The 13481-nt window shown below is 42.4% G+C and overlaps 1 protein-coding gene across 1 annotated transcript; it reads left to right on the top strand.

Moving 5' to 3' along the window:
* The first annotated feature begins 3311 nt into the window (after window positions 1-3311).
* On the top strand, window positions 3312-13350 carry LOC104945292 (paired box protein Pax-7-like). The gene is made up of 4 exons (XM_010770941.1): window positions 3312-3474; window positions 4095-4291; window positions 12130-12394; window positions 13240-13350. The coding sequence occupies exons 1-4, from the start codon at window positions 3411-3413 to the stop codon at window positions 13275-13277; spliced, it is 564 nt and encodes a 187-aa protein (XP_010769243.1). The 5' UTR covers window positions 3312-3410; the 3' UTR covers window positions 13278-13350.
* The last annotated feature ends 131 nt before the right edge of the window (window positions 13351-13481 follow it).

The following is a 13481-nucleotide window of genomic DNA, read 5'->3' as shown; positions in this document are numbered from 1 at the left end:
CCGTGGGGAAGGTCTTCCCCGCCTTTCCGTAGGCATGTGAAATGCATTCACAAAGCCAGCCTGCCAGGCGTTTCTTGGACAAAGCTTTTCCAGTTACCCCACCGCCGAAACACACAAACAGCTGTTCTGTTTGTCTAAGGGCAGCCGTGCGCTCTACATAACATGCCAGCGCACGCACCGGGCAGAGGAGGTGCAATTCAGCCTCCCTCGCCCCACCATGGGGTGGAGATTAAAAACCCCCAACTGAATAGCCCTCGACCTGAACGCACTCCTTAGGCTCTTGGGCACAGAGGGGGGTTCGGTCTGAGTGTCGCACCGCTTTGGTCACCCCGGATGTTTAAACAACTCGGGTGCCCTGATAAAGCGGTTAACTCGGACACTCTTTTGGCCGACGTTAAGGCAAGTAGCAATGCTGTCTTCCACGACAGTGCTTTCAAGGAGGAGAGCTCCAGAGGCTCAAATGGCTCTGTGACCAGAGCCTCGAGCACCAGCGGCACGTCCCAATGCGGGGCGGAGGCGCGCACCACTGGGCGCAGCCTGCTGACCCCTCGCAAAAACCGCGTCATCAGCGGTTGACCTGTCGCCAAATCGACGAGATAGCTTCTGCATACACTTTCACTGTGGAATGAGCAAAGCCCTATGTCCACCAATCACTGTAAGTACGACAAAACAGATCCCAATTTTACAAGATAGGGGCTCTATTATCCGCTCCTCACACCATCGCTGGAATCCCAGCCACTTCAGCCTGTAACAGGCTTTGGTGGATCCTGCTCTAGCTGCCTGGATAGACTGAATAACGCTGTCAGACAATCCACCCTGTCTCAGCCTGTCCCTCTCAGGAGCCAAGCCTGGAAAGGTTGGTCCAGAGTGGGTAACGCCCCAATTGCACCTGCATCTTGAGAGATCGCCTCCCAACTTGGGGGAGCGCCCAGGGCTGGCTCACCTTCATCTGTGTCATCTCTGAGTACCACGGCGCCCCCACGCGATCCGGTGCTACTAGGATGACTGACAGACGTTCCCGCCTCACTCTCCCCAGGAGAGGGAGAATGAGACGCAACGGTGGAAAGGCGTAGAGCAGCTTCTCTGGCCACGGCTTGTGCGCAATGCGTCGACCTCCAAAGGCGATTGATTATGGTGGATGAAGGAACCATGAGTTCAAAAATCTTACATGTGTTTAGTTGAAGTCTCATGACTGTGAAGGTCACAGCATATGAAAAACATAATTGTCATTCCTTGTAGCATTCAGCGGGCCCTCGCCTGTCTGGCTGCATGTTTCTAACTCATTTATTTACATGTCACCTTTAATAGACCAAGTGGGCAACTGTGTATTCATTCTGCCACATATATTTGCTCTTGTTAAGATATAATGCAAACGGAAACCCAATTTAACATTATTATCAAAGAGAATAATATAAAAACAAAACCAGCTTAAATAGGAAAGGTCATGTATAAATGACAGTGCAGTGTATGATATGAATAGTTATTTGATTTAATCAAAAGCAGGGACAAAAACTATAAAACAAAAAGTATCCCGACACTGGACAAACTGAGGTGTGTTTTTGCTTGATAAATTAATTCAGAAGTAATCGATTATAAATATTTCTGTTGATTGGTAAATCAATCAAACACATTTTTGTTTCTGCGCTATACAGTTCATATCTAAAAAGGAATAAATGAGGAGTAACGTTTTTCTTTAGGGGGAGATCAGACTCGACTTCTTCTCAGTAAACCTCAGGGCGACAACACCTGTTATAATTATTTGAGGCTCCTCTACAGAAATGGGATTCCAAATGATCTTCTCCACTTGAAAGGCATGTTTCCATTTGCTTTAAATGAAAAAGGAGGATTCCTGGAGAAAATGGGCGGGTGGGGAGCTGCAGGCAGTACTCAGTCCTGCTACTGCCTCTTTGTGTGTGTGTGTGTTTGTGTGTGTGTGTGTGTGTGTGTGTGTGCGTGTGTGCGTGCGTGCGTGCGTGCGTGCGGATAATATCATGTGAATTGTAAAACGATGTAAATGATAAAACTGAGGTGACCTGTGTGTTCTGTCAGAGTGTGTGTGAGGAGGAGACATTTCTGTGAGTGTGTTGACTGTGTGGCGACAGGCTGAAACCTGCCCTGAGCTTTGACTTTTTGTTGGCTTTAATTAAGAAATTGGAAATTAGTGCCCTGCGAAATTGAAAACGCTTTAGCTTTTGGCAATACACACTGCTTTGTGATTTCACAATCTTCCTGATGTGGTTCCTTCAACTGCTGCCCGGCTTTGAGTTTGTATCACGTCAGTGGTTTGCTTTTTCGCTTGAAGACTCTGTGCATTTGAGTTGAATGTTTTCACACTTATTCCGTCAGTAAACAGACTCCTCCATTACTCCACTGCAGCATCAGTACTAAAACCACCAGACTCAGGGACAGTTTCATTCCACAGGCCATAAAACTGCTAAACACCTGAACTAAGAACATCCATAACATTCATCTGTTTGTAACTTACAAATTATGTATCACTTGTAGACTCTTATGGCACTACTTATATTCTATTCTATTTGATTGTATTTACTTGCACTATTTTATCTATGTTATTGTGTTGCACTGTTGGAGGAGCCTGGGACCTAAGATTTTCATCGACATAACTACGATACTGTAGCAATGTACGAATGACAATAACAGCATTGAACCTTGAATTGAATTATGCTTCATGTTTGCCAACAAAGAAACTATTTAAATTAGGTATATTTTTTCAGTTCAAACTATGTCATACATAAATAATAATAAATTGTCCCTGCCTGAATGTCACTCACACTTCCACATTCACCACATCACCCACTAACTCCCTACAATAAGCAAACACGAATCTCAGCATTTACCTTGAAGGCTGGTCTAGAATATCAAGTGACATGATTGGAATTCTTACTTTGCCTTCAACAGCTCAACATCATGAAACCTGTTATGATTTATTGTGTGCTTTTGTCAAATTAAATCTGGTAGATGGAATTAAACTTGATTTAAACTCCAAACAGCAACACGTGATTATGTAAGGAAGTGATTATTTTTCAAAATTCCTTATTTGAGCTCTTCTGGGGTATTCAATCTGAAAATACTTAATCTAATTTAAATGTAGTTGCATCAGGTTGTTCAGGAAGTCAACATTTCTTATACACAAAACAAATATGTTCCAGTAGCCTTTTCCACTGTGATAATTAACATAGCATGTGACAAAACATAAGCTAAGTTTCTTCTTAATGTATTAATATCAAACATCTCTGAGAAATGTCATGAATTATTAAACTTTATTTCCTGTTCTGATTTTCCCACAGGTTTGGTTCAGCAATCGAAGGGCCAGGTGGCGAAAACAAGCAGGAGCCAATCAGCTAGCAGCTTTCAACCACCTGTTGCCGGGTGGATTTCCTCCCACAGGGATGCCAACACTTCCAACGTACCAGCTGCCAGAGTCCAGCTATCCAACCAACACTCTGTCCCAAGGTAGAGGATCTCACAGTGCATGTAGATGATACACGATAGAAGAATCTAGCAGGCACTGTGACGTGTTGCTCCACCAGTGCCTGCACAACAGCTTTCCCACTGTTTAGCATAAATATATATATTATATCAAAACCTCCAAATCAGGTGCGTTTGGTGTTGTGATGACACACATTTGGCTCCACAACCTGACAGAGGTGTTTTCTTATTCTTAATTTTTGAAACGTGGGTCCACTTGTGATTGTACAAAGTGTAACCGAGAGGAGCTTCTCTCACACAATTGAACTAACATGATCCATTAGTGACAGCTGATGGGACCTGACACCAGAGGCATTTTTCATCTGGAAAAATCAGCTGCTAGCTGAATATTTCATACACTGCTGGCGTACGTTAATGAATGAGAGATATGGAGTTATCAAAACCAGGTATTCTAGTTTTTTGGATATCAGAGTCACTTAAAGCAAAAGGCCCACATTTGTTTTTAATAAATAAAAAATGTATATTCTCTGTTCTCTGTAGTTGAAAAAAAAACCTATGTCAAGTACACAGTCATGCTTGTATAATTGAACAACAGTAACAAAACCTTTTCTACCGGCGATGTTCATTTATATTTTTTTATTCAGACGTTAATGGTACAGTCCACCGCCCACAGCCGTTGCCTCCATCCACCATGCACCAGGGCGGTCTGGCCAGCCCTGACAGCGGCTCGGTCTACGGCCTGGCCTCCAACCGCCACGGCTTCTCCACCTACTCTGACTCCTTCATGAGCTCTGCTCCCAGCAACCACGTCAACCCTGGCAGCAACGGACTCTCACCACAGGTAAGACCTGCTGCACCGCATGTGAATACGTAACATTTACCTGGTGGATCAGGTCAATTGCATAAAGAACTAAACAGTGACCGTGACCAGTGTGGATTTGTACACACGTCCTATTGTAAAGCGTCTTTGAAAGGCGCTATAAAAATCCAAGTTATTATTATTATTATTTGTATCACATTACTGTATTGGAAGTATTGTGTCGTTACGCAGACAGTTTGGTGGGTCGGCCTGTTTGATGTCTTGCTGCAAATCATATTAATGTTTGTAGTGTAGAGACTGCTGTTGGATGACTTGGAGAGGAAGTCATTTTGATGTTGCATCTGGTACCTCCCAGAGCCTTAATTTTTTGTTTAGGCCACAGTTTGAACTGCATGATTCCCATACAGATGGTAGTTTCTGGAACTTTTATAAAGTTTGCTATCCCTCAGTTATCAGTAGTTAATGATGACATATCAAAAAATCAGCAAAAACCCACATTTTCAATCATGGAATGGCACTGAGTACATGTACTCAAGTAAAGTATTACAGATTAAGCTTCTCCACTTTTTGAAGTCTTAGATACCATTAGAACTGTTGGTAATCAATGCCCAAGGCTGATCCTCACGAAGACCTGGGCTAATCATTAAGTTTTAAAGGCATCTTCAAAACCTGTCAACTAATTACAGTGCAAGGCATGATGTCACTCTACTCATTAAAGAAGAGACCGATACTCTATGCGCCTTTGTTTCCCGAAATCTCTACAGGAGTTGCTGAGTTTACAGCAGCACAGCACATGCTTAATCTGTGATGCTGTCCTCCTGCTCCACCCCCACATTAAAAGCACCTGCCTCATTGGTCCTCTTGTCAGTTGATTTACTCTCTCTGTTTGTCTGAGTATGTATGTATGACTAGAATAAGAGTATTTAAATGCTATAAGTTGATTTAGTTGTAGAGAAAAGATCAGATTTCATTGTTTTTAAATTAAAAAGATCGAACTGACTTGAAGTCAGTAAGTGCTGAATGAACTGCACCCCCCATGCTAATGGAGGAATTAGCACAATAGAATTTAACTAATCATTGTATTCCCCATTCTGTGGCTCAGTCTTTGCAATTAACTACATCGTTCATCTCCATGGCCCCTCATGGACTCTGGGTTGAACTCCCATCACAAAGATGTTCATTTGGAGAGAAAATCCTTTGAAACCTTCAGGGGGAAAATAGAAAATAAATAATCTAATTGACTGAGATCATTAATTGAATACAGCGACTGTCTTTCTGTATAATTAACAGATGTTGCTGTTAATGCGGACTGCTCTAATGAATTGTGGCTGATATTCAAATACAATATCTCGTTGTTCTTCTGTTTGTGTGTGACCTTTGGTCGGGTGATAATGAGTTTTGTGAGACACGTGGTGAACCGGATCGCTTCACTCAAATTAGTTTGAGTTTCACTAGACCAAATATACTGGGTGGCAAAGAGTTATTTGAACAACACGATTGCAACTGACTTTCCGTTAATCATGGTTGTTTCATTTTCATTGGTATTCACTGGAACAGTTTAGTGTTTCGATAGTGTAAAGTTGTAAACCCTTGCTGTGGTGTCTTCCAGAGGATGGGGAGATGTTCTGGTCGGGCCATTACCACTTTGGGAAGATGACTGTTGTTAATACATTTTTTTGTATTGTTTGTTGAAGGGAGAGGAAGTACCATTGCAGGCATAAAAGAAACATAAGCACCATTTCCCTTCAACTAACACACCTCTCCACACACACACTCTAAACCCTGACATAATGAGCGAAGGCAGTGTGTATGGAAAAAAAGGAAATGCAATGTATAGTAAAAGAAGACAGAACAAAATATGTTTTGGATGAATACTCTCACACACACACACACACACACACACACACACACACACACACACACACACACACACACACACACACACACACACACACACACACACACACACACACACACACACACACACACACACACACACACACACACACACACACACACACACACACACAACCTAGTCATTGAGCGCAATGCAGGGCTTTACAGGATCATTTGAAATGTTCTCTTGTCTTCAATAGAGTTGTTCTCCTGCACTGATGATGTCTGACTGCCATGAGTCTTCACTTGAAATCATCATTGCTGGATGCTAACACAGCCTGACTCATTCACAAAGAGTTGGCAGCAGTAAATCTGTAACACTGTGTTTGTGTGTCCAAACTCAAATGAAGGAGGGAAAGATTCCTGTGTTATCCCATCTTGGTCTCTGGAACAATAACCATTCCAAATGAGACTTTTTATGCAGCAGCAGCAGGGATTGTTCTCCCTGGCAGAAAAAGACCAGTGATTCATACCCATACCCATCTCTGACTGTCACACATGCTGCAGCGCAGAGCACCCTGAGCAACAACATCCTCAGGAAGGAGATAAGATGTGAGCAATCTAATACACCATATTCTTCTGAAGTACAACAAATACATTCCATGGAACATGCAATGCAATGTAAATGGAAATGATGGATTCCTACATAAAATACAAAATATTGCATAACTGACCTCAAACAATAACAAAATATGTTCATGCAGCAAACTCATGCAGTCAATCATTTTGATTGGCCAGAGCCACAAGCACATTGTTGGCATTAAAATGACCGTCAAAGCGTGGATATTCTCGATGCAACTGGACAGGTGTTTGTACGTGGATTTACTGTTGGTTGGAGAAAAGACCTCCCCCCAAACTAAATATATGCAATACGCTATGATGTCAGGTAAATGATGCGAGATGAAATGGTTCCGTCATAAAGTAAATGTTCAAATATTTCAGTGCATGCTTTATATATACTAACTAACATGATATATGATGTATATGAGGAGGTATATCCTCAAATAGTGTGGAACTATGCTGTTTATAACATTAAAGCTCTTAAAAGGGTTCATTTAAAGGAAACATCTGATTTGAAGAAATTGAAATAAAGCTATATGCAACACCTAAATGAACAGACAACTCCTCACAATATGTTACTATACATTATATGTATAACGGAATTTGCAGTTTCTAATTTTCTATTATTTGTATAAAAGAAAACACATAATTTTAGCAAAGCGGGGAATCAAAGGATTAAACCATTTATTATTATCCTTCATATTAAATTCTTATCTGTTCGTGTCATGGTGGTTACGTTTCTAAATCAAGAGTAAACACACCTAAAGCGATGCAGGGTTGTTATTTGACAACCTGGCTGCACACACACATACTGCCATGTGGGAAACAGAGGCTTTTTGTGGGCGCCCTTTAAAGTCAGAAAATACAGTCAGAGGGCTGCAGGGGCCACACACCTCTAGTGGGTCATGCATGATGAATATTTTTGGATCACTCATTCATCGTTTCTTTGGAAAATGTTGCATGTTATAGCTTTAAAGCAAGACTGACTACCATCCACAGAGTACCAACATATGAGTTGGCTGTAGAGAGAATGAAGTGAAGCTGGTGCTGCGTGTGTTTACGGTGCTCTCAGTCTATACTCAATGGCTCTGAGTCTCAGCTGAAGCATTTCCATTCTGCCATTGACCCTTTCTTCACGCTCCCAGGCATTTACATGAGATAACAACGGAGGCTGCGTTCCTAAGATACATCAAAATTACAGATAGACCGTATGCTGTACGTCTGACAGGCAATAATTCAATTTGAAACAGCTATATTGCATTTGGAATGTAATTCACACACGCCATTTCTGTGCCTCCTCCTGTCACATTCAAGGCGACAGAATTAGAGGCTGACTTTCATGTGGAGATGGAGTGTGCAGCCAATTCCACGTCTTATTGATTGAAAGACAAAAAGACAGTATAGAATTCCATCCCTCTGGTTGCACTGCATGTGTAAATAGAAACCATTTCACAGCTTCACTATCAGAGCTGAACAAACCCCCTCCCCCTAAGAAAGCCTGCAAAAATAAACCACACTTTTTGACAGATTCCCATAAATGTAGCCTGAGAGCCCTCTAAGTGGTTAGGAGTTTTATTTCTTCAGTCAGACAGTCAGTAATGCTGGCCCACTAATCCGTTTTTGTCAGGTCAGACAACTTAGTGACTTGCCACTGAAGATGAAACTATTACTTCCCCCAGTGACCCCAACAGATCAACACATCACACGAGTGAAGAAGAACACATTCTCCTCTCGCATTCTCATTTCCTCCCCGGTTTGTTGTGAGAGGAAGATTTAGCTGCTTTGGAATGGTGGCTGGTGCAGCGCTCTGGATGCTATTTGATGTTGGGGTGAGAGAGACAGAGAGGGGAGAGTGGGTGAGTGGGTTTCAGTGTGGGGGGATCAGAGCTGCTTTGGTTCTCCAGCTCTGTCTCTTTGATCCATATCCCCAGGCCTGCCGCGCTGCCGCGCTAACTCAGGCCTCTGCCCGTGAATCCTGACAACTGTCGGCCTAAGATAAGGAGGTGGGTTGGGGGGATGTGGGGGGCCTCTTCTACCAGCTCCCCCCCCTCCTGCCCACTCTCCTTACACTGCATCGCTATCACATATACTGCCATTTAAATTCACAACAAGGAATCGTGTTGAATTATATTCAAGAGGCTGAGCAGAGAGGCCCCTCCCTTAAATAAGATACAAATAGTAGCCCCCGCATTCTGGTGCCCGCCCTCCTGCAGCCCCCCAGTTCTTAGTGTGTTGCCACGGCTGTTTGCACCTGAATGTCAATGAGTGTGGTGCCTAATATCAGTCTCAGCTGCTATTAAAATTAGCCGTGCTAAGCCCTTTGACTGGGCACGCTGTCAACTGGCACGCTCTCATGTCAACAAATCAAAAAGGATGAGCACATATATTTACATCATTCCTATAACGAGGGATAGAGTGGGGGCAGGGGGGTAGATGTTAATTAGAAATCGCCTAAAAAACAGATTCAGTTTGGCAAGAAGCAAAGGAAGGAGCTTTTAAGCAAATAAATAAATAAAGACAAGAACTACTCAAGAAAGCTGCCAGAAAGATGAGGAATTTAAATCATACCCAGTGATGGAATGTTTGTAGGATATATTTGTACTTATTTATGTATCACTCAGAGTGTTCTCCTCCTCCCACAGTGGGACTGAACAGAGCCCAGGGTGCTGTCTGAGGACTGAGTGGGTAGAGAGAGCTAAGCCCCGCTGCTTCCTGTGCTTGGGAGAGGATGTAGGCGCTGACTGACTGCAGCACTCCACCTGAAACTCATTGCCTGTTTTATTCATGTGATCACTTTTTAACACTTGCACCCTGACCACATGAAGGCCTGAAGGTGACCATTACTTCAGACTCCTTCATATCTCTAGTTTAGTGTGCTGTGTAAACCATTGATGCAGGTGTCATTATACTGGGGACACGTCCCCACCACTTTGCATTAGAATCATTTATTTAAAATGTTCTGAAAATAGCATGCACAAAGAACTGCACACTTTGAGGTTTTTAGCACAATAGAACATGTTCAATCTGGAGGAGTAGTAAAGCTATTAATGCTTCTGTCTTGCAGCAGCAGCATAGCATACTTACTGCTTTAGTTCAAATAAAAAAAGAGACAAAAATCTCCCACACAGAATTATTTTTAATAAAGGTAATGGTTGTTTAGATGTTGCCATTATCAGCCTATAAGAAGCAAGCAATGCACAAGTGGAAATGTGAATCTGTTTATTCGGCCAGAAAAACTGAAGCCTAACCATTATGATTTCTCTTCCACCGCACGTCACTGTCAAGGGGCAAGAGGTCATTCAAACCATCAGGAAACATACTTTGAAGATAAAACAGAAGGGAGAAAAACATATTCAAATCTCTTTTGATGTGCAATAACTGAAACCACAAACCACATACCCCGAACCAAGGGGCAAGGGCCAACAACATTATAATTAATGCCATCTCTGTAAGACTCATGGCCCAGCAAAACAGATACACATGGGCTTCTGCCACCTGAGCATTTCACCTAATTGGCCATGTGCCAATAAGAGAAAACAAATATTTATATAAATATTGAATAAAGAAAATATTTCTTCTTTATTATACAATGCTACTGCGAGGTAAAGATATTACATCATTAAATATTCCGTACTAAACATCTGTGTGCCTGTCTGATGCATTCAGGCCCCAGCTGTCGGCCCCCCGTCTCCTGCTGGGATCCATCTCTGTTTATTTACATGTCATTATGGGTTGGAGCAGCAGATATTAACCCTGTCAGCAGCACTTTGACCTGACATCCCTCAAAAGGCAAACCTCCCGCTGCGTGAGCTTCATCCTCTGACCCAACCCCAACCTGTTCGCCTCAAATCATTAAAGGTTCATTTGGAATAGCAGTGAAGATGGTGCAGTGGGTGGTGTTGTTAGAGGGGGGTGTTAATAGTCTCAGTGCGGCAGGAATAGGAGCTGCACACTGTTTCGCAGGGGAAAGCTCTTCTGTGGGCACAATGATGCACCCACTGATCAAAAAAGTGTGTATGGGGAGGTACTGAAGCATTTTTCAGCTGTGGTTGGATCTGTAAATGCATTAATATAGAAAAAAACTAAAAGGATAATTATTAAGATATATTAGAGTTATGTTTACCTGAGCAGAGAATAACATATAGAAATACTCTCCACCAGAATCACCAGCTGTCCCAAAGCCATTGTCGACTGTCAAGACAATCTAAGTATGTATATGCACAAAAATGTACATTATTCTGAATGTATCCGGACATTAGGTAAATATAGCGGAAGGGTGGAGTTTGTATTATTAGCAAATCAAACCAAGTATTGGTCAGAAAAGTGGAAAATGTCCACTAACATATGATCCAACATACCTGTATAAAACGCCTTGTCGCCAATATACAGTAAGGCAGCAATGATGAATAAAGATCATTCCTTAAAGTCCCTGGACCTTAAATAAGAATGTAATATGGTCAACTACACCATTTCAATGCCCTTGAATCCTTATCTATTATTTGCAGGAATAATGTTCAAATTAAATGTATTTTATGAACTTTTAGTTCCATGAACAACCCAAGGCTGTACTGGTGCCTACTAGACATTCAAAGACCGAATAAACCGTCCAAACTTCATGGTAGTATTAACGGCTAATGACACCACAGACACACACCAAGGTCCCTGTCATCTGTGTGTTCATTTGATTTCTTCAGGTAGTGTGCATAATATTTGTCTATCAGCTCAAACAGGGTTTGAAGGAACTTATTTATTGTTACATCTCTGTCGGTGTGTATATTTTTGTTCTTTATGACATGGAGTCCTTTTTCCATCACTCATGTGGGAGTTGGATGTTAAGCTGATAGCACATGAACTTCTGATTGCATCAGATAATGTGCATTTCAATCTGACGGGCTCAGTGTGCTGTACTTCTGACTTTAGCTTGCATGGAAGATAGTGATAGTGGGACATTTCAAGCATCTGCCTTTATCCCAGTCGCTGTATCCGCCCAAAACCTAACATCAACCTGCCGCTGTGAGGTCAATCAGAATTAAGCATTTAACTAAATGAGACCTCCTTTCCTCGGAGGCTGTCAATTAAGTATATTACCTGTCCATTGTTTTGTTATATTGCTGTATTCAATGAGAACATCAGGGTTCAGGAGAACTTAGGCCTTTATGTACTTTAAATGTAATTAATAATCTGCTGTGCAAAGTGTGATAGGAATATTGGCATACTTTTTTCAAACAAACACACACACGTACACTCAACGTAAGTAAGTAATATCCAGGTGAAATATCTGTAATGAATGCAGTTAGAACAGCCCCTCGTAAGGTTCCTCACAGAGAGTTTAATCATTGTTTGGCTTTAATGGTGATCTGAGCAGTGTACTGAAGTGTGAGTGTTCTCCTCCTGTGTTTCAGGTGATGAGCATGCTGGGTAACCCCAGTGCTGTTTCCTCTCAGCAACAACACGACTTCTCCATCTCGCCGCTCCACAGTGCCTTGGACTCCTCTCCTTCCAACGCCCTCTCAGCCAGCTGCAGCCAGCGCTCAGCTGAGAGCTCCATGAAGACAGTGGACAGCCTTTCGTCATCCCAGTCCTACTGCCCCCCCACATATAGCACTACCAGCTACATGGACCCCGCTGTGGCTGCTGCCAGCTACCAGTACACACAGTACGGCCAGAGTGAGTTCTGCTAATTCACACTAACAAACAGCAGCAGAGTGGCATGTGTTTTCAACTCTGATAGATATATCATTTAGTAAGAGACCAGTTTGTTCAAGTCTATGTTATGATGAAACAATGCCGAAACACATGGGCCCAGCTTTCAAAACCACTTCTTTGGAGAACACTGGATTAACAGTGTAATAACTCCAAGAGAATCACATGATTCTGCCACTTAGTAGTCTTTCCTCTAAATAATTGTTTTATATTTGATTATAAGTTGTAGTTGCAATCTCATGGACCATAATAAGGTGAAATGCACAGTAGCAGGAGTCACATTATTCAAATGTATTTTTGTTGAGCTTTGGGAACTCCAAGCATCTTATCAGGAAGTAAGAACGAGCTCCACTCAGACACACTCTCCGTCTCACTACATAATGACACATTACCCCTGTGCTTACAGAATATGGACATTACATTAGAATCTTGAGGTAAGGAATAGGAGTCCATTATGAATGTGTACCCTTAAACGCTGCCACTCAGCCTTCTGATCAGTTATGATATCATTGTACCTGCACAATGACTTAGATCTTAATTCAAACCAACAAACACGATCGTTACATTACAGCAGTAGTTATAATCAGGTTAAAATAAAAAACATATTTTTGATGCTGTACATATAACTGATCCTCTCTGATGTGTGTGGTGTGGCCCTCCACCCCGGCCCCTCCCTCCTGCTGACAGATTTAGCCGTCTTCTTCAGACATTTGACTCTTCTCTTGTTCTAGAGCAGGAAGCTCCTGACAGATTAAAGAACATACTGTCAAAGTGTGTGTGTGTGTGTGCGCGTGCATGTGTGTTATCAGATAGGCTCAATCTTGGAGGCAGAGGACTCTCACCGTGACTGCTCAACAGGGATTTAAGGTATAAGGCTGGTTGACAGGAATAACAGCTTCCTTTAGAGGGCCTCGCTAAACCCTTGTGAAACACACACACACACACACACACACACACACACACACACACACACACACACACACACACACACACACACACACACACACACACACACACACACACACACACACACTGCTCCCCCACTAGCTGT

The sequence above is a fragment of the Notothenia coriiceps genome, unplaced genomic scaffold, assembly GCF_000735185.1.
Source record: "Notothenia coriiceps isolate Sejong01 unplaced genomic scaffold, NC01 NC01_scaffold00009401, whole genome shotgun sequence".
In the NCBI taxonomy this organism is placed as follows: domain Eukaryota; kingdom Metazoa; phylum Chordata; class Actinopteri; order Perciformes; family Nototheniidae; genus Notothenia; species Notothenia coriiceps.
The sequence above is the reverse complement of the archived record's forward strand: the minus strand, read 5'-3'. Positions and strand labels throughout refer to the sequence as shown.